This window comes from Bactrocera tryoni, chromosome 3, assembly GCF_016617805.1.
Source record: "Bactrocera tryoni isolate S06 chromosome 3, CSIRO_BtryS06_freeze2, whole genome shotgun sequence".
Lineage (NCBI taxonomy): Eukaryota > Metazoa > Arthropoda > Insecta > Diptera > Tephritidae > Bactrocera > Bactrocera tryoni.
Window position 1 is genome coordinate 32084894 of NC_052501.1, and position 22621 is coordinate 32107514.

Here is a 22621-nt window from a genome sequence, read left to right on the forward strand (position 1 = left end):
AATTTCTATTGCATATATCACACATTGACCGATATTTTCAAACAAAAGTCAACTTTAGGTACTGGGATCCAAACATTCGGTACCTAGGGGCTTGAACAGCTTTTGTTAGATTTGAACACTTTTAAGGCATTATTCGTGCAATGTTTAATCCCGTTATATTAATTGCTTCTTGATTTCTGTACTGGAAAGTAAAAGAATCAAGTGGAAAAGAATGTCACGGTCCAAATGTTATCGAAATCGGTCAGTCGGGTCCCAGATATAGGATTTCACCAAACAGTCTGTGGTGCCACGCCCATCGACCAATTTTTACCACGGTTTCTATAAAACTTATCATACCATACCGACGGATAATTTTTACGTTTTTGGGGCATTTAGTAATCAATTTATCGCGTTTTTAGTAGTTTTCAACAGTGTCGTTATATGGGGAGTGAGCGGGGTTTTCATTCGATTTCATCCATTTTCACACCATCGGTTGTCTTGTAATATTCGTGCTAGGCGAATTGGGTTGTTATAGCTTTAGTGGTTTAAGAGATATGCACATTAAACTTATTAGAGGGCGGAGCCACGGCCACTTTTTCAAAATTTGTTATCCACAGGTGCCCCTTGCTACTGCGATCCCCTATGCCAATTACATTTGTATATCTTAATTTAGTGCTTAGTTATGGTACTTTATATGTTTTCGGTTAATGGCGATTTGTGCTGGTGGCAGTGGTCCGATTACGCCCATCTACGAACTCGAATTTTTTTTGTCCTAAGGAACCCACATACCAAGTTTCATCAAGATTTCTCAATTTTTACTCAAGTTACAGTTTGCACAGACGGACGCACGGACAGACAGACAGTCAACCGGATTTTAACTTCTTTCGTCACCCTGATCATTTATATACATATGTATTTATAATCTTATATCTGTCTCGTTTAGTTTTAGGTGATACGTACAAGCTTTAGGTGAACAAAACTATAATACTCTGTAGCAATTGGTTGAAAGAGTATAATGATAAGAATGAGATTTTCTTATTGTAATAGTTCCCGCAGATATACGACGACATTGACGTAGTTCAGCGAATTAAAAGACAGCGGCTGCGCTGGCTAGTTCATGTTGTCCGAATGAACGAAAACACTCCAGCTCTGAAAGTATTCGACGCAGTACCCGCCGGGGGAAGCAGAGGAAGAGGAAGAGCTCCACTCGGTTGGAAGGGCCAGGTGGAGAAGGACCTGGCTACGCTTGGAATATCTATTTGGCGCCACGTTGCGAAAAGAACAAGCGACTGGCGTGCTGTTGTGAACTCGGCTATAATCGCGTAAGCGGTGTCTACGCCAGTAAAGAAGAAGAGAGAAGAAGAAGAATAGTTCCCCTAAACACACTTTGTTACTTCCCTTGATTTTGGCAAAATTCAGATGTATAATTTTAATCTGTATCCGAGCTCATATTCCTTTTTAAAGGGTTAATATAAAAATTTGAGTTGTGTAGATTATTTTACATATTTTATTTTTACTGTACTTACTTTTCAAAATTGAACCTTTATGGACCGCAATATTGATTTGTATTCGCGAAGCACCACTTATGGGAAATGCAAATCTTGGGTGAATATCAGCATAAGTTTGATGTAATTCCCTCGAAGGCTTGATTCCATCGAAATCTTTGTAAATTTTTGGATCTCCGGAGAAAAAATGTGGAAAGGACGGAAATATAGGAGCTCCGTTATAGCATTTAGTGGCATTTATGACTCCACTGGGCAAGCACACTTGAGTATTGTGACAGTAGCATTCATTTTCTGGATTATTTTCTGGGCTAGAGAAAACATTCAATGGCGTTCGGTAACGAAAAGCGTCAATATTATTAAGGATTGTAACTTCTTTTTCAAAAGAAAGAGGAATTTTTCTGCAAAGTACTTGCAAAAAAACTTGCAAGTCTTCTCTGGTATTTAAAATATGAGGCGGAAACATTGATGCATCTGAACCATCAACACGATTGCATTTCTGATCTGACCAGAAGTCCAGAAGAGGTTGACCATTGAACTGTGTTATTATACTAAATTTTCGAATATCGTCTTCGCCTGTATTTATTTGAAGAGAGTCCACACTAGTTCCATTTCGCTGATAAATATTTGTATAAGAAAAAAAATGAAAACAAACTTTAATTAAATTATTTTGATATATTTGTGTATAATTGAGTTTGATAGGTTAAATAAAAATTACTTAAGAAGGTTGTACATAAAAGTTAATTAATTTTATCAAACAAACAAATAAATAAATACAAAACAAAGTATAGTTAACTAACTACATAGATTGAGGATGCATTCGAGCTACATAATAATTGCAGCAATACAGCAATTTGGAGGATGGAGTCATGTGTAGAAGTTGACGCAAGTGAGGAAAGTTCTCTGATCGCCATTCACTTGGGAGTGGCCAGAAACAACTCTTTTATATATGGCTCAAGTAGCTCACGACTTCCGGTCTTTGACCAAGTATCCTGGTTAATTTCCGCGTACATGCCTCCCTTACTGTTGAGAAAGACCTTGGCTGAAGCATCTCGGAATGGTACCGGCGTCGTCATCGATTTCGACGCCAACACGCGACACCCAATCTGGAGTAGCTCCGATACCAATAATAGAGGTGAGTCGCTTTTTGATTTTATTGTTAGCGAAAATCTTTGCATCTGTAATAGCGGACACTCTACTACTTTTGTGACTGTAGGCATGTAGGATGTTCTTGAACTCACCCTAGCCTCACACGGGATTGCCCCGCTGATCTCAAACTGGAGGGTCCTCGATGATCACTCCTTTTCTGGTCACAGGTATATCGGGTTTAGTCTAGTTGGAGAAGGTCCGCCTAGAAAATCCTAGGAATACAGACAGGGAAGGATACCATAGGAGGTTTCGGCAACCTCTCCCACACGCACTGGGGGTGGACGCGTTGGCCACAACCGATGTGGCAGTCAGGTGGGTCGAAGTCTTCAGCTCGGCGTGCAATACGACACTGGAAGCTCCTGTCCAATGAAAACACCGAAGGGCAGAGGGAAACCTCTCTGGTGGACTATGGAACTCGCGCATATCAGGGCGTCCTGCAGACATTTATTTAACAGGGCTGGGCGTTGTATAAAACAGGACTTGCAATATGCAAATCCAAGTTAAGAAACGCTAAGAGGACCTCGGGGAAGAGCTTCTGCGAAAAAGTGGAGGGCTGTCACGAGACCTCTAGGTTTAGACGTATGCTCGCAAAAAACCCAGACTCCCCGGGTTATCTCAAACAAGCGGGAAGGGGCCCTGAGCAGTGAAGAAATACTTCAGAAGCTCCTTTCCGAGCAACACGTCCTCTGTGGGGGTATCTATCGGAGTGTTGCCTGTTGACTGCACGACCTTTGCTGACTTTCTGGATGAGCGACACTTGACATAGGCGATCAGTACGCTCAAACCGTTTAGTCCCCGAGATCGGACGGCATCATATCAGCGCAGCTGCAGCAGTCTGTTAATGTGTCACGCAGCTGGTTGGCACCTATCTATGCGAACAGCATCATACTAGGCTACATCCCGGCGGCCTGGAGATGAGTCAGAGTTACGTTTATCCCGAAGGCTGGTAAGGGCTCCCATGTTACGGCTTGCTTTTTGCCTAAAACTGTGGAGAGACTGATGGATTGGTACATAAGCAGGCGCATTCCGAGAGACTATCGATCTAAGGATTACGCTGTTGGGACCTTCCTTGATATCAAGGGAGCATTCAACAATGTCTTGCTGGAGGCAGTCGTAACTGCTCTTGACGGTCTTGGGGTTGAATCAAACCCCAAACACCTCATCGATCGAAACGGAATGAGGCAACGGGCGCGCGCGGCGAAATGTGAGCATTTCTTTCTGCTCTTCTATGGATCTTGGCCGTTAACGACCTGCTCGAAAACCTCGAGGAGCGTGGCTATCGGGTGATTGCCTATGCAGTCGATGTAGCAATGTAGCACTTATGGTCAAAGGAAAGTTCCTTAGCACCGTGTACGAGTTGACGCAGGGTATCTCAGCGTTGTAACAAAATGAGAGGTCGGAAGTGGTCTCGCCATCAATCCAAATAGAACCGAAATGGTAGAAGATATAAGATCCCGGTGGCACCGCTGCCGCAAATGTGAGGCCTCTCACCGAAAGTGGTACTCGGGCTCTATAACACCATAGTCAAGTCCATTATGTTCTATGGAAGCCGTTGAAGGAGAGAGGCAGTAAGGTTCTTTACGGATGGGTCAAATCTGGGGGGGAAGGTTGGTGGAGGAGTTTACTGTCGGGAGCTCTTTATCAACTCCAGTTTCAGACACCCTGACTATTGCAGTGACTTTCAGGCAGAGGTTGCAGTCATCAAGGTAGCAGCAGATTTTCTGCGCCGGAGTGCGTCCTCCTTTAGAGAAGTAACCATTCACTCAGATAGCAGAGCGGCGATACGAGAAAAGAATTGAAATTCTCCATCATAATTTCAGTCGACGAAGGAAAAAAGAATATTTGAAAGACCTTCACAAGAGGGCATGGCGGGAATTAGTTGAAAGATCCAACTTTGACGCCTATTTGTCAAGATGGATGACTATTTTTTAGAAGTAATTTTCGGAAGAGCAGTGGAGTATAATCCTTGAGATGATAAATCAAAATTTCATTGAGTTATCGAAAAATATGTAGCACGTGCGCAACAACAAAACACAGCGCCCTCTTTTTGGAAACAGCCCAATTATATGGAGGGTTATGAAAAAGTTCTGTCAACTAATTTTTCTCCCCTGGCATTAAGCGGGAGCAGTTTAAAGAATTTTTCATTCATCGATACGAAAGCGAAGCCAGCCGCCATTTATTGACTGTCGGCCATTCAGTTTTTTATGAGTTGTTTGGTGATGACAGTAACAACGAACACTTCAAAGAGGGGTGTTATCTAGACTTCTCTGAATCTTAATGAATATAATGTTGTTAGATCCATAAAAGTATGAGGGTTCATCTTGTGTCTTACGCTGATGATGCGTCGATTTCGGTAAGAGGAAATTCACGAATACTCTCGCTATCATTATGCAAACGATATTAAATGACATATATCGTGCGGACTAAACTTATAAGCTAGCAAAACAGAGCTATTAATATTCTCTAGGAAACGCAGAACTCCGGAAGTTATGTCGTCATTATTAAATGGTATCAACCTAACAACGGGAGATAAGGCTATTTGGGACAAAGAAGATGTCATGGAAGCCAAATTTAGACGCTAGTCTAAGAAAAGCAGCTAAATCACTTAGCACCTGTAAAAGGATGGCGAGTCTTAAATAGGGATTAAAGCTTCGGGTGACTCATTGGCTTCGTACAGGAGTTGTAACGCTGATTATGACTTACGATATATTGTTAAGGTGGCCATTAACGGAAAAGAAATATGCGGTAAGATGAATGGAAGCTTTGTATACATTCCATTCAGCTTGTATATGCATTACTGGAGCGCTTAGAACAACGCCAAGTCAGGCACTAATCGTCATTGCCAACAGACTTGTTCCGTAAACAACGGACAGCGCAAGTCTGAGAGAATTATCCTTATTAGTCAAAAGTAACAAGATGCATTCTATGATACCGCTTCTACCTAATATCACGAATTTTCGAATTCTTTTAAAATTTAATTTAAATTTGATTCATAATATCGCTTTCTCTTTCAGAAAAAAGTGGGAAAGCGAGCGAGGTGGACAAGGGCTCAGGGATAAACATGTGTCCTATTTCACGATAAACCTGCAATGGGTTCCAAGTCATAGTGAACTGCTCTGGTAACTGTGAAGCAGATGAACTAGCAAGAATAGGCAGTAACCAACAAGTAGACTCCGGAAAAGAGCGAATTTATATATGTACCTCTGGCTACTTGTAGACATTTAATCGGCAAACCATTATAAGTATAGCTGAGCCTCGGTTGAGTCAATCCCGGACTAGCTCAACAAACAGCCAAAGTGGCATGAATGGAACATGGAAAGTGCTAATAGGTCACTGTCTAAATATCAGATATTCCAGCAGACCAGAAACACCATATAATGACTACTGTAGAAATTTTCAAGAGGTAGATAAAGATAAAAAATAAAACATCTTGTATATGAATCGATTTGTATAGGTTAAATCCCATCTGTTGGTCGAAGGTTTCTTAACGACGTTTCGGAGGTTACACAGATGAAACTTTTCGTACGGATGAACTCCGCAACAGCACGGGTGGCTCAGAGTGGAAGCAATGGAGTAAGGAGACTTTAATCTCTTAGTGAGCCTCCGAAAGGTGTCGTTAGACAGCCACACTACCTATCTACTTATGGTCTCCGACTTCCCCTTCTGGGTGCTACAGACTCCGTGGCAAGTGTTTTTTAAGAGACGTATCAGATGACTAACTTTTATGGGAAAAGTTGTTGTTGCGTTGGGTCACTTCACTAGGGTCTAAGATTTATAGTAAATTTTGTATGATTTGTCTTGTTTTTCAGTGCAAAAAACTAAAATTTGTCAATTTTTTTAAAACGTGTGTGTCTCTGTGGAAAATTTTTAAAATTTCTAAAGGACATGTGCACATGATTTCGTACTCAAGTAAAACGTAAGAAAGCATATGTTGTCTTGTAAGGTGATCAACTCTGAAAGCTATAGCAACAAATCATGCAATTATACATGTTAATTGTAGCAACATGTTCGTCGATTATTTTTTTAGAAGGAAGATAAAGGAAATTCTAATCCTAAGAAACCTCAGTGCACTATTCCAGAGAACATGGTTAAATTTAAATGATTTTTTTTAAGTCACGACTTTTTAAAGTGCAACTATCCGAGGGTTAGTGGATTTACAAATCAATGTGTTTAAAGTACTTTATTTTAACATTGATAAAGTCAGTATGAGTTTGCTAGACAGACTATATACATCTAAGTTGTCAGAATTTATATGTTGCATAAATATTGAATTTACTGTAGTTAGATGTACTTACATTCATTAATAAGCCGAAGTGAGTTGACCCGGTTCCAATATCCAGTGATACAATTCGATCACGGTATCCCCACAAAAATTCATGTGCCGTAAGAGTCTTAAATGCACCTTCGTCATATGCATTAATTAAATTTATGGCCATAATTTTCTTGAAAATGTTAATTTTTTCAATTTTAGTAGAAGCGCTTATTAGGGGCACGTTAGGAAGCACAAATATATCGCGTTCTTCACAGTTAGATTTCTCGGGTAGAAACTGGTAAGTTCTATGATCCTAGATATCACAAATAAGAAATAAAAAATATAATAACAAGGTGCATATAATAATACCAGTGTTAAAGTTGAAAAATACATATTAGGTTGTCAAAAAAGTCTTGCGATATTTTCGCTAGTTGGCGCTGAAAGCGCGTAGTTCTAGTTTTATTCGTCGCATCGGGTCATGCTATACCTATTTGGAAAGCTCATTTCACGCGCTAACACGTGTTTGATTGATTGTCGTTTCTTTTAAGTCGTTCGTGAGTTATAGCGTCGCAAACATGAAGCAAATTAAAGAGAAAATACGGCATATTTTACAGTACTACTACGATAAAGGCAAAAATGCATCTCAAGCCGCCAATAAAATTTGTGCAGTTTATGGACCCGATACGGTTTCTATTTCCACCGTACAACGATGGTTTCAACGTTTTCCTTCTGGTGTAGAGGTGGTCGAAAATGCGCCACGCTTCGGAAGGCCTGTCGTCGAAAATTGCGATAAAATCGCTGAATTGGTCGAAAGAGACCGGCATAGTAGCAGCCGTAGGATCGGTCAAGAGCTAGGCATGAGTCATCAAAAATTCATTTCAGTTTCAATAAAAAAAAATCAATAAAAATACCGCAAGACTTTTTTGACAACCCATTATTTATAAAGAAGTATTAGAGAAAATGAGTACCCCACATTTTTACGAGTTTAGTAAACACACTAACGCTAAATGCGCACAATACAAACAAATTAGATAAAATTTCAGATATGGTAAAATGTCTTTGGGAATATTCTAGATGACCAGAACAGATAGCTCTCTGAGAAAGAGTGTAGATTGAATTGTCAAAACGTATGATGGGCTTAAGAATACCCCAAAATACTTTCCTTTTTTACTCACGGTGAAACACAAAATATTCGGCGACATTTGTCATGATCTAATGAGAATGAATAACTCATAAAGGGATACAATTCTCAGCACAATTATTAGAGGATAGAACGGCGATTTACACTTTATTATCAGCATTCCCGAATCGGCAACCTTCCCTCATGCTCTACACCAAGAGTTGCACAATATGTTCTTCAGAACAATCACATTACAAGATGTTTTCCAAAGTAATCACGACTTTTTGAATCTAGCGCCCCCTGGTGGCGCCATCTTTATCTTTATCGATTGTCTAGTGAGAATATAATGACATTTCATAGATTGAAAGTGAAATTATTGCATTTTAGGTGTCAGTATGTTTGTGTTATCGGTGCGAAAATGAGCTTCGAACAGAAAGCCAACATTAAATTTTGTTTTAAAATTGATAAAACTTTTACCGAAACATTTCAACTGATGAAACAAGTTTATGGCGATGATTGCCTATCCCGTAGCAGAGTGCACGAGTGGTTTCAACGTTTTCAAAGTGGTCGTGAGGACATAAATGGCGATCAACATTTGGGCTAATCAAAATCAGAGATCACCGGAAATTCCATTGAAACTGTGCGTGAATTCATCAAAACTCAGCCGAAATGATAATTGAAATTCAGGGAAATGGAATTGAAGATCTCCAAAACATCGATTTATCGCATTTTGACCGAACATTTGGGCTCACGAAAAGTGTGTGCACGGTTTGTTCCGCACAAATTGACTGACGACCAAAAATTGCTCTGAATCCAACATTCGAAGGACATCATTAAAGAGGTTTATTTGACCAAAAACCACATTTTAACCATTAACCACACCCCGCATTCACCTGATATGCTACCGTGAGACTCTTCATTTTTGGAAAAATGCTAAAACGAGCTAAAACACTCGTTCGGCATGCTTTTGGACCGTGCAAAAAGCTGTATTGAAGCAGAAGGACACTATTTTGAATAAAATAAATTGATTCTGCCGAAAAAACCATTTGTTCTGTTTTTTTTTTAAGTCATATACACATAATTAAAACAATCAGTCATCGCCACGAACTACACCAAGTAACACCCCCATCCTCGTTGTAGTAACAAATTTAGTAACAACAGATCTTTTTATCCCAAGCTTACATATTCTAACTTTCCTACATAAATCAGCTGCCAATATGCATCCACCCGCTTACGGAGCTCAATGAACTACCGTTCCCCGTAATAATTATAGTAACACGCAAAATTATTGGGATATTATGACGGTGTTGGACACTTCATTACATTCAGCACAAGTTAATTACCAAAATATCATAGACTTGTCACCATCCAAAACAATTGTTCACCGAAACAAACACTCTCCACAAGACCAGTTCATCCTCCAAATAAAGTACAATGAAGCCTTTTTACTAACTGGCATCAAAAATTCCCGAATGAAATTTATTGTGAGATTTCTTATTTAGCAATTAAAGCGCAACTAATCAAATTAATTCACATCCCCAAGAATATTACGATATCCGAATTTAGAACATTTCGCTGCAAAAAGTAAAGCAAATAATCTTATTAAGTGCAAACATTTTTGCCAATCTCGACGACACCTAAACTACTGTCGTTAAATAGTATGATATCTGGACAATAACCATTAAAAGACGCCAAATGGAAGAACTTTTTGCTAAAGGAATAATAAGAAGATAGAAATCGCCACATAATTTATTATCCGTAAAGAATGAAAAATTCCAATTTTTTTTAGGGTAATAGCTTTCGATATTAAAATCCTCCATTAGCATTTCACAGTGAACTAAATGACATTGTCAACATATGAGAATAAAATGAAATGCCTAGAAAATGCGAATAAGGAAAACCAACTAAATAAATAGGTATTTGCAAAAAATGAAGTTGATTTCTTGGGATAAAAAATAAATCCAAATTAGACGGGAATGAGTAGGTCCGGGTGTAACCGACCATTTTATACTTTTGCCATTTTGCAAGGATCAAAGCCAAGAAAATTCAAGTTTTTCAAAAACTTTATATTAAAAAATATTGCGTAAAAATTCATTTTTATTATTCTTACATGTATTAATGGTCATTGACTCACTTAATGGTATTACTACATTTTGCTTCATATTCAAGCTCTCGGTGGTAAAATTTAATGTCTCTAGATTATTTAGTTATTGATTTGTCACGCTTTTAGGAGTTTTTAACAGTACCGTTATATGGGGAGTGAGCGGGGTTATCCCCCGTTTTCATCCATTTTCACACTATCGGTAGAAGTTCTTATAAGATTTCTCTTAGCAAATTTGGTTGTTGTAGCTTAAGTAGTTTAGGAGATATGTTCATTAAACTTGTTAGAGGGCGGGATCCGGGTATAGTTCGAGGGGTATAGTACTAGGGTAAGATCTGCAGATTAAACATATTAGAGGGTGGGGACTCCACCTTTTTTTGCTTTTAAACCAAAGATACCACTCCCTACGGCAGTTCTGTGTACCCAATTACGTTTTGCATTTTAATTTGTGCACTTTCTAAGTTTTAGCCTAACGTCTTTCAGTGAATCGAATTTGACAATCTTCCAATGGAATCACCTACATATATCTACATTGTAGATAATTAATTAGATGGGAAGAAACATTATTTTATGTGAAATTTTGGGTTTTATAATTTCTATATTTGTGTTTATATAAATAGGCGAATTAATCAGAATAGCTTTCAGTTTCGAAACATTGCTTTAATTCTTAGAAAACTATTTCAATATAAGTACATATAAGTAATATGGCTAGTATTTTGGAACTCTTATCTTTTTTAAAGCTACTGGACATTTAATAAAGCTAAAGAATTGCTTTCTATCAACAATGTTAATTGGCAGCAATATATCAAACAGGTGATGTACAGAACTTCGTTGTGCCATTCTGAAACTTTTCATTTAAATGAAATTTAAATATTTTGTTCGAGAAATTTTGTGTGCAAAAAACAAGTAAATAGGTCGGTTTATTTGCTTCGTTTGGTAAAATGGTGTTAGACTTGTAAGAGCTTTGAATAAATTTACTTTTCATACATATATTTGTAGCAACACTAAAGCTGCCTAATGTCTTTTGCCGACGACAATAATAAAAACTAAAAATACGCTAAAGAATTGCTTTCATCAATAACGGTGCCCATAAGAACGGGTATATTTGACAGATGCTGCCCTAACACTTGAGGCCATTCATGTGTTTGATGTACATATATAACCGTTCTGTAGCAACACAGAGAACGTGTGTTATAGAGCATGTTCATACGGACAGCATATTATTAGCGGAGTTTCACCAATATTTAGGGGGTCGAAAATAGCAGAAGCTAAAGAATTGCTTTCTATCAACAATGTTAATTGGCAGCGATATATCAAACAGATGATGTACAGAACTTCGTTGTGCCATTCTGAAACTTTTCATTTGAATGAAATTTAAATATTTTGTTCGAGAAATTTTGCGTGAAAAAAACAAATAAATTGGTCGATTTATTTGCTTCGTTTGGTAAAATGGTGTTAGACTTGTAAGAGCTTTGAATAAATTTACATTTGTCTAATCATGAAAACTTACTGGCAATAAATTTATTAGACAACAGTGTGGATGTTAGGCGCTTAAAACGAACTCACATTTTGGATCTTCCATATAGATTTTAAGTAGTTTTGAGAAGCTTAAGTAAATAAAATAATTTAAGAATATATTGATTAGTCTCAATGGAGAACAATGAATCCTGTCACTATTAATGTATTTAAAAAAATTGCTGATTGTCAATTGATGGATTGCAAATAAATATATATTTGTAGCAACACTAAAGCTGCCTAATGTCTTTTGCCGACGACAATAATAATGGGTTGTCAAAAAAGTCTTGCGGTATTTTTATTGTTTTAATTTAGCGACAGCGACAACTGCAAGAGCTGCAGCCGTGAAGTTACAGTATTGTCTAAATAACGGTGCCCATAAGGACAGGTATTTTTGTATTTGGCAGATGCTACCTAACACTTGAGGCCGTTCATGTGTTTGATGTATATAACCGTTCTGTAGCAACACAGAGAACGTGTATTATAGATCAGGTTCATACACACAACATATTATTAGCGAATTTCACCAACATTAACATTTAGGGGGTCGAAAATAGCTGAATTGAACATTTTCAGTGTTTAATGAGAAAAATGATGCTAATTTCAATGTATTAGTAAATGTACGCTTACAGATTCGCATATGCCCCACAATGCGCAAACGGCTATGGATATAATTTATAAATATTCTTCATATACATATTTCATATCAAAGCACTAAAATATATATGTATTTATGTTGCAATTTGACCTATTTAATGATTAATTCCATTAAATCTGTTGAAATGTATAATAATTCATATTTAAAATTTCAGAAACTGTTAATAAAATATATGCGAACTTACCCTAAATGTTACAGTGTAATTTTTATTAAACGAAACGTTTACTTTTGTTGTATGTTCCTTATATGTTAGTGGACCAATGTCCTCAACTTTAATTTTATCGTCGACTCCAGCGAAATATTTGTCAATGTTTGTGTAGTTGAATATGTGTACTTTAAGTAGAGTGTCATATTTTGGATTTGGATTCATCCAATTTCTTGTGCTTTCGGAATCATTTTTTAAAATTATTTGCTGAAATTAAAAGATGCGTTAAAGTTTTTGCAAAAATATTTTTAGTAACCATTACCGAAAGCATCGTGTCGTTATAATATTCTGTAAACCACATGATAAAAAATCCTGTGATACTTATTATGAAAAGTAACAACATTACGCCCAATACTAAAGAAAGAAACACAAGTAATTAATATACGCTTATGAGTATTAAATTTAGGAACTTGAATGAATTTACTCAATGTTAAGAACTTACGTATTAACGTTCCGAATTCCTTGGACCCTTCCTTTTCTTGAATTCCAGTTAGTTCAAAAACGGTAGCGACTAAATGTTGTTTTTGCACTACATTTTCTTTACTAGAGTTTCTACTTACATTTAAAGAACTTTTCCTACTTAGAGATCTCGTTTGACTGTTATTACAGTTTATTAAATGTTCTTTAACGGTTTCATCATTAGCGAGGATATCGTGACTTTCTTGGTGATCTATTATCTGCCTGAAATTATAAAGTATAGAAATATAAAAATTTAGTCAGCTTATGGTGGAAATTTGTTGATAGCTTTTTTATGTTGTAAGGAGATTTTTACAGATGTTGAAGGTGATTCTTCTGAAGTTTGAAGTATCTTTTACTGGTTTGTACTCATTAAAATAATATTTTAGTTAGTTAGAAAATATAATTTAATTATATTGAAAACATGTCTGTAACATGTTTGATAGGTGACTGGAAAGAACATGTTTGATGTCACTAAGTCGTTCATCATAATATTTCAGGGGTGACGTTTGTAACCAATGTGTGGGGAATGGAGAACCCTAAAGCAAGAAAAAGTTGAAAATATCCATATTAAAAGCATCTTAAAATACCGTTATGCGGAAATGTTGAGTAGAAAAGAGAACGGTACCAACATTTTCAATCAAAAATGGCCAATATTTGTTTGTTAAATAAAAATTATTTTATTCTGTTGTTTTATAGAATTAAAAGCAAGCAAAGAAAAAAGCAATCTAAAAAGAAAGAAATCATTTCATATCATAGAAATTCTGATGCGTTAATATTGGTATACTGGTAAAAAGTCAAGTATATTGCGTAATACCTTTCGATATTGTACATAAATATGGTCATTGTAATTAATAGGAAAAACATATGTAATTATGTACTTGTGTATCTACAATTTATGCTTTGCTATATGAAAAATAATTTGCACAACTTTCAACAAATTTATTTTAACTTCCTTATACATATTTATATTATAGGTGGAAGGCAAAGTTGACATTTGGTAAACATCAGCAGCTTGACATTTTATTAACACATTCATATTTCTAGTATAGCTAATTTTTTATAATATTCTATAATTACAAATATATATTTTTATCGTTAATAATTCATTGTAATTTGATTGCATGAATATTACATATTAATTATATTTTTAAGATATTAATTAAGTTTAATATCTAGTTTAAATAAGTTCATTTTTTATTTAAATAAAAGATATGCAACGAAAAAATTGGAGAGTTGACTTTTAACTCCGTAAATAGTCACAGTAGCAGCTTGAATGTTATCAGTTGCAAGTTTTTCTTCCTCGAAATGTTTAATCGTATTTTTAATCGTATTTTTAATCAATATTGCACTTCCGCCGCGGTCGCAATTGCTAGGATGAATTGTATGGCAAGTTTCATAGTTTTTAATTTTAAAATAGGTTTGTGAAATAAAATGTGCCTCCGATATCGTACAAACGTCAACATTATCCGATTTCAATGCAATTTCGATTTCATTCTCATGTTTGATTAACTCATTTGAAGTCTACAAAGTCTGTCGCAAAAGAAACAGGACTGTTAAAAAAAAACAACTAAAAATTAATATTTTTCAAAAGTTATATTTTTTTATTCAAAGTAGTTTCCTTGTGCTTCGATACAGCGTTTAGCCCGGTCAATTAGCATTTCAAATGAGTGTTTAAGGTCATTTTTCGGAATGCTCTTGAGAATATCGGTCGTCGCCTTTGGGCTAGCTGAAATGTCCTGAAACCAGTGTCCTTTCATGGGCAAAGGAAGTTTTCCAAATAGGTAAAAATCACAGGGTGCCTGATCAGGTGAGTAGGGTGAGTGATTAATGGTTAATATGGAGTTTTTTTGTCAAAAAATCAGTGACAAGCGTCGACCGATGACACTGCGCATTATCGTGCAACTGGCGCCAGGACCCTGCCTCACGGCGAATGCGTGACAAAAGACGCTTCATAGCACCAAGGTAAAACACAGCATTAATCGTTTGCCCAGGTGGGACGAACTCTAGGTGTACAATAACCTCGGAATCATAAAAACAAATCAGCATTGTCTTTATTTTTGACTTCTGAAGACGACCGACCTCTGCTCGTCACAGAGGTCCTCACGACCTTCTTGGAATCGCTTAAACCACTCATGCACATTACTACGGGATAGGCGCTGATCACCATAAACATTTTTCATCATTTGAAATGTTTCAGTAAACGTTTTCCCAAGTTTAAAACAAAATTTAATATTTACTCTTTGCATTCTACGACCGATGACCAAAAGCTGCTGACGCTGCTGTCACTTTTTGATCGATAACATCGATTGTAGTTATCCAATTGTCTTACAATTTTTACGAAATGTCAACAAGAGATCAACACCAGATTTTTATTTCATATACCCACCAATAGGTGGCGCCACCAGAAACAGTTATATTTAATAAGTTCTGTTTCTTTTGCGACAGACCTTGTATAGGCAAATTTTAATTGATTTAGACATCTTTGGTATTAAAAAGATATGTTTCAAGCTTGTATAAGCGAGTTGAATTCGTTTTGTTTGCTGAGTTTCTGTAAGATCTGTGATAAAATGCTGTCATTGGATATATTATCATTATTACTTGCTTTTTAAACGTTAGCAAAAGTAGATTTTTGATGTTTCAGCTATAATTTTAGGAACTTGTTGATGAGGTCAATTGTTTTTTGTTCTGAAATCTACAGGGCCTTCTACCTTTTGGGCTAGACCATCACCATTTTTGTGGCCAATTGTTTTTTTTTATAATCCTTTGGCAACAAGGCACTCCCGATAGTTGGCTGGATGTGCTTCGCCACAGGTACAGCTGTTTCTCTGGTTTTGAACATTCAGATGTCATGCTTATGCTTATCGGCGCACTTAACGCATCTTGGTTGTTTGACACAATAGTTTTGTGTGTGGCCAAATGACTGGCAATGTTTGCATTGTGTCTTAGGCAGTTTTACCGGTTCAATGGAAACAATTAAATTTGTTATAGTTTTGGTTCGTAAATCTTTTTTATGTTCTCCATGGAATCGAACATTACCAAAAACATGTCGAGCAGAGTTTTAGTTGTCCATTGAAGCCGATTGGCAGCTATCAGTACATTTAATCCTTGTTCTTTTAGGTCATTAATAATCGAAATTTTTTGCAAAAACTCTAATTGGGCGTGTTTGCTTATTTTCAAATGTACCAAGATATTCCTACCCGAAAGTGCTTTTGATAGGCATCTGTAGTCCTTCTATGTAGAAAGTGTTTACCTTGTGTATCTTATTAAATTTATTTAAAAGTTCAAAATTATTTTTTGCTTCCGGGTAAGCAGTTTTAATATGGCTTCATCAGTTTTTTTTAGGAAGATCAAGAGAATACTCCGCTTTTCGTTTTTTAGCTTGTGTGCGTGAAAAAGTGTTTTTGAGGAAAGTTGTTCTTCTTTACTTTAATATGTAGAAAACATATGTCGGAAGTCATCGTAGTTGGTGGAAGTTTATGGTGAACATGCTCTAACTGACAAATGTTTGAATATTAAGAGTTGGAAGTATTTCTCAGCTATTTCAAAATGCTTAAAGGCAGACTCAAGGAAATTGGGTGTCATATGAATTGAAGCAAATAGACGTTGAAATGCTGCTACAACGCCACAAAAAAAGAGTCGTTTTTGCATCGGATTTTAACAAGCATAAATGCAAAAAATACAGAACCACTTAAATATGTTTGACATCAGCACAAAGTATCAAAAATTGTCTTAATCATTCTTGGTCGCTGAGTCGGCCCAATTCTTATGGAGGGAAATCCACAAATTTCCAGAAACGTAATAAAAACCTAACGTACTAAGAGCACATGAACAACTTATTGTTGCGAAACAAGCAAAATTAGAACATTTGTTTACAAATAAATTAGAAAACAAAACACTAAAGATTTTATTGAGTTTTGTTGTATTTTCGTATTTTTGTGAAGGTTTAAAACAAAATGTAGAAACATTTTCTCGGTACTGAAAATATTATTCCAGAATATTTCTCACTTATATATATATACGAGGGCTGCTATATATATTCTGGCCTAGGGCAACACAAAGTGTTGCCAGGTGCGATCTAACATTTCCATTGGAAAGTTTGACATTTTTTAGCATAACATCACTCAGAACGTTTTGTCATTTAATCGTGAACTGTTTTATTTACAGGGAATTAAAAAATTTCATCTCGGCCAAAAAATGGAATTAACTCGTGAACATTTTCGTGCGATCATTTTTCACAACTTTCGACGTGGATTATCATGACAAGAGTGCATCGATGAATTAAAATCTTTATATGGCTATGAAGCACCATCCTATAGCACTGTGAAAAACCGGTACAACGAATTCAATCGTGGCCGACGCTCGCTCAAAGACGAATTCTGTGAAGGTCGTCTAAATGCAAGACCGTCATGTAACATACCTTCAGATAGAGGCATGCCTATGCATTTCTCCCACCAGCATATATTCGATATTGCATGAACACCTGGCAGTAAAAAAGGTTTGTTCCCGTTGGATCCCGCACAATTTGACAATCGTTCAAAAAAGGCTCGTATGGATTGGTGTAAAGAAATGCTGAAAAAATACGATCGCTTTGTTTGTAAGATCATCACAGGTGACGAATCATGGATCTATGCGTATGAGCCCGAAACAAAACAGCAATCGACAAAACAAAAAAAAAAATTAAAAAAAAGAAAAATAAAACAAAAAAAAACATTTTCGTTGATAAATATGCCTATTTACATTATTAGGCCAGAAATATATATAGCAACCTACGTATATGTAATATAAATAGCATATTAATCCTTTTCGGGTGAAGACGGTTTTTTATTTATCGGAACGAAGAAAATCGGTTATTATGTTTGTTTATATAATTTTTTTTAAGGGAGAGTTCGCAAAGAGCGTCACTCTAATATGTTATTATATATTTCAATGATTCAATTATATTTATATAATGTTTGGTTAGTAGAAAACGTGCTTCATCATACGGAAATATTTTTAATCGTTAATGTCAAATTATTTGTTTTTATGTTTTTCTCTAATTTTCTCATTTACTTTTTGATGATTTTGGTCTTTTCGTAATCTATTCGTATTCAGTTGTCACTCAAAAACACATTGCACACCAAGCCAGAGCAAAACAGTTGTTTTTGACGTTATTGATAAAAATATTTTTGACATTTTGCTCTTTTGGTGCTAACGACGTAACCTTATATAACTGTTTCGTGATTTTACTTATAAGCTTTTAAAAAGTGTTTACATAATTTTTAGTTAACTTTTACTTACATACTTTAACTTTAGCAAAATATATATACAAAGAGCTTTTCACAGATATCGGTTTTATTAATAGGTTGGAATACTATTAAAGTTCACTAATAAATAATCCCTCTTCCTTTTGAAGACTTTTAAGCATTATTAAGTTATACGTGAGATATTATTTATGCAATTAATTTTATATTATTATATCAACCAAATATGTAGATAAGGTCACTAAGAATTTCAAGTTGTTTGCCTTATTTGAACCGTGCTTAGTAACTGCTAAGATTCGAACGACAACTGACTAAAGACATGACACTGGATTAAGATTAAGCCCAAAGTTTAGCGAGCTGATAACGCAGCTCATTTTTGTGCACACACATACAAATGTTTGAATGAAGTGTGTATGAACTATATATGTATATATACATGGCTGTGCAAGTATTCATTCTTATTTTTATACATGCGTATGTATATTTCCAACCCATAACAGAATACTTGTTCAGTTCGTAGATAAGGTGAAAAAGGAAGTAATATTTATTTTGAAGTATTAAATACGAATGTGAACACACATCTTTCTTTGTGAAATGTATGCCTAAAATAGATTTTTTTTTATAAATTTAAAATATTCAGTTATATCTTATAGATGTCATTGCGGTTTGAACAGTGGCGAAAAATTAAATGTTAACTATCCTGCAAAACTTGACATCTTGAAGCTCTAAAGCAAGAAAATATTGTTTCAAAACAGATTTTACATTTATAAAAGAACATCAAATCGAACAGTCAAACTTCGTTCAAACAGTTTCTACAAGCCTAACTAGTCAGCCAACTATAACTTTTTCCACATAAAATACCAGTGCGGTGAAGTCCTACGAAACAATGACACAAGGTACAAATCGTGACATATTTGACAGTTATACGAACACATACATATAACTGTTTGACGTTCTAGGTTATGCAGAAAAGCCACTGGTAAAGTCATCATTTATGCGTTAAATGAAAAGCTAATAAAAACAGTGTCTGTGGAAATATTCTTAAGTGCAATTCACAATCTAAAACTTTAGTTAAATATTTATATTATTAAACCTAAAGCTATTTGAATATCGTCCATTTTTAATATTCTTTTACAGAAGTCATGAAGGCATCACTTTGAACAAATAGAATAAAGTCTAATAAACGCGGGACTTTAACGAGCCTTCATTTACATGTAACATAATATTTTTATGCTCTCGCAACATGTTGCACAAATTATAATAGATTGTTCAACTAACTGTTGTTTGTAACAACTAAAATTAATCGAGATAGATATTGAGTTATCACGAAATAAGCGTTAACTTGTGTAAAAATTTAAATATTTTGATGAAACTTACTATTTGTATTATTCATTAGAGATGGTACGGAAAAAATGCATGTCATATGGTAAAGAATGGGTGTCGCAACACTTCGTTTTACGTCAAATCCAATATTCCAGCAACTACTCAACTACTTTCCAATTTCTAGCATGTATCGGAATAAAAGATTGCACAGCACCTCCACTCCCAATTAAAAATGGTCCACAATTCATCCGACAGCTATAATTAACATTGGCGGTAATTATTCAAGGTACATACATATATACATACTTCTTGTAACTTTAGAATACAATTTTCCGTCTGACGAACTCGTATTTACCTATTAACTTACTACATACGTGTCCTGCTGGGTAACTATTATGAACATATATTACTATTAAATATTATGCACACACATATGTTTGTAGATATGTATATTGTATACTGTTTCGGATTCATGTTATTGAACCCAGCTCAAAAGAGTTTCTTATCATCGAGACCTATTTGAAAAGTGCTATAGTCTTGAACACAGCACTGATATAAAAATACATGTCGTATGAAATTACAACTAAAATCAATTTTGATTAGTATCTTTGAATAATTAATTCCAATAAATTTTTTTGTTTTCAACAAGTTGCATAAAAATACTAACGGATTATTTGAGCAGGTTGGCAAAGAGCGTTAGTATATTAAGTTTGGTCTGTCTGTTATTTGCTGTGGTCGAATATAACAATTACATTGTGCATGTGGTAGGCGTCTATATGTTTTTGGGTGCGATAGCATTGATGAACTTAAATATAGTATATAATATTTTTTAAATATGTACATACAGATGTACTGCACATGAGTGACTTTTTACTTGGGGATTACTTTGAAGGGGACAAAATAGATATTCATGAATAAATAAATAATTTTTGAAAAAACACAAAATTCGCGATACTTTTTCGGCACACCTCGTATGTACATGTATATAAATGATCAGAATGACGAGACGAGTGCAAGCGATAATTTGAGTAAAAATTGAGATATTTTGATGAAACTTGGTACGTGTTTCTTACAAAAACGGCCATAACTAAGCACTAAATTAGTCAAAGTGTTTTCGTTATTGTCATGTGGTTGTTGTATGGCTCCTGAGTTAAATTTTTTGAGCTCGTCTGATCTAGGTGACCTCCTTTTTTGAACTATTTTTTTTTAATTTTTGAACTTTTAAGAGATTACGAACGAGCTGGTGAAACTACTGAAACGGCTGTGTTTACTAACTAGTATATTTCTGACCTCGCTAGTTAAAAATCTCATTCTTATACCATTTGATTAATTTGATTAATATACCCATAGATCTATTTAAGTTTTATGTTATACAATTGGCAAAAGTTAGAAAGTTGTAGCCAAAATAAAGCTTTAAGTCGTTCTACAAGGTGTATTCCAAAGTAAACAGGACTTTGGCGCCATCTATATGTCGACTAGTGCGTTAGAATCTACCATTTTTCGATTGTCGAGTGAGAATTTTATGACATTTCATTGATTGGAAGTGAAGATATTGCGTTTTAGGCGACAGTATGTTTGTGTAATCGGTGCGAAAATGAGCTTCGAACAAAAAGCCAACATTAAATTTTGTTTTAAGACTGGTAAAACTTTTACCGAAACGTTTCGATTGATGAAACAAGTTTATGGCGATGATTGCCTAACCCGTAGCAGAGTGCACGAGTAGTTTCAACGTTTTCAAAGCGGTCGTGAGGACATAAATGACGAAAAACATGTGGGCCATCGAAACTTGTCGAAACTTACGAAAAGTGTGTGCACGGTTTGTTCCGCACAAGTTGACTAACGACCCAAAATTGCTCAGGATCCAACATTCGATGGACATCATTGTGACCGATTATTTGAACAAAAATCACATTTTAACCATTAACCACTCCCCGTATTCACCCGATATGGCACCGTGCGACTTCTTTCTTTTCGGAAAAATGCATTTGCCCATGAAAGGAAAACGTTATGCAGACATAAAGGCCTTTCAAAGGCTTGCACCGGCATACTGTTAAACAATTAAGGGGGTGTTCTCATGTAATCACTTCGAAAAATCGATTTTTTTTTATTTTGACAGTAAAACCTATTGAAAACATGCTGTGAAAAATTCAGACCGAAATTCATAGTATTTGATAAGTTACAGCTCATAGTCGCCGACGTGTCGTAAGCGACTGTCTACCAGGCGCCATGACACTTGAAACTTTAAACGCATTTTTCTCGAATCATCATTTTCTGAAACTGTCATGGTCCTAAAAAAAAGTATTCAACCGATTGCTTTAAAATTTACATATGTTCTTCCACTCATTTATAGTTATCGTCCCTAACAGAATTGTTTATTTTCGAAAATATTTTCATATTTTTTTAAACGATTTTTAACGAAAGAAAACAAGATGTTCGTGACTTTTTTTTGAAGTTCCACATGTTTTTTTTTAATGAAATGGATTATATTTGGTAGGGACGATAGCCGCAGAACTACTGAATAATAATCCATTAGATTTTTTTTTATTTCAGACAACATGAACAGCCGCTATCACCATGACCAGTGAACTACTTTTTTTTGTTGGGGGTACTACCTAATTTGATTTAAAAAAAAATATTTTAAAAGTGTAAAAAAGAAACAAAAAAATTTTTTGTAAATTTCAAAATACATATAAAAATATATTAAAAAATTAAAATGATTGAATTTTGTTGTCGCATAAAAACAGTTTTCCTAAAAAGTGGTAAAATGTATGTGCGTTCACATGAGAGTACTCCCTTAATTTCCAATTTAAACTCTCGCACCTTCAGGTGTTGACAAAACTTTGTATTGCGCCAGAATTCCACATTCATTATTCGACGAAAATATGAAGGAATTACAATAATGTTGGTATCTTATTAAATTATATTTTAGGTCATAGACTCTCTTACCCTCTGTATTATATTTTACTATACATACAAATCCGGAATATTGATATTAAAATCAACCCAGTTAATAAATTTAATATATTGGGTATACAGTAGAGGAGCGCTAATCCGGACATGGCCTAATCCGGATTCCACTGTAATCCGGACAGGGATAAAAAAACTCAAAATTTCTATT

The 22621-nt window shown here is 35.3% G+C and overlaps 1 protein-coding gene across 1 annotated transcript in view; it reads right to left on the reverse strand.

Moving 5' to 3' along the window:
* The window catches only part of LOC120772801 (lysosome membrane protein 2), a 33646-nt gene extending 15178 nt beyond the window's left edge, over positions 1-18468 (reverse strand). Inside the window, exons 1-6 of the mRNA XM_040101584.1 lie at positions 18218-18468; positions 12924-13162; positions 12744-12835; positions 12461-12688; positions 6926-7195; positions 1506-2097 (exon numbers count right to left, since the gene is read on the reverse strand). Of these exons, the coding sequence (XP_039957518.1) occupies positions 1506-2097; positions 6926-7195; positions 12461-12688; positions 12744-12835; positions 12924-13162; positions 18218-18219 (1423 nt within the window). The 5' untranslated portion in view covers positions 18220-18468. The remainder of the gene's footprint in view (positions 1-1505; positions 2098-6925; positions 7196-12460; positions 12689-12743; positions 12836-12923; positions 13163-18217) is intronic.
* Positions 18469-22621: the final 4153 nt, after the last annotated feature.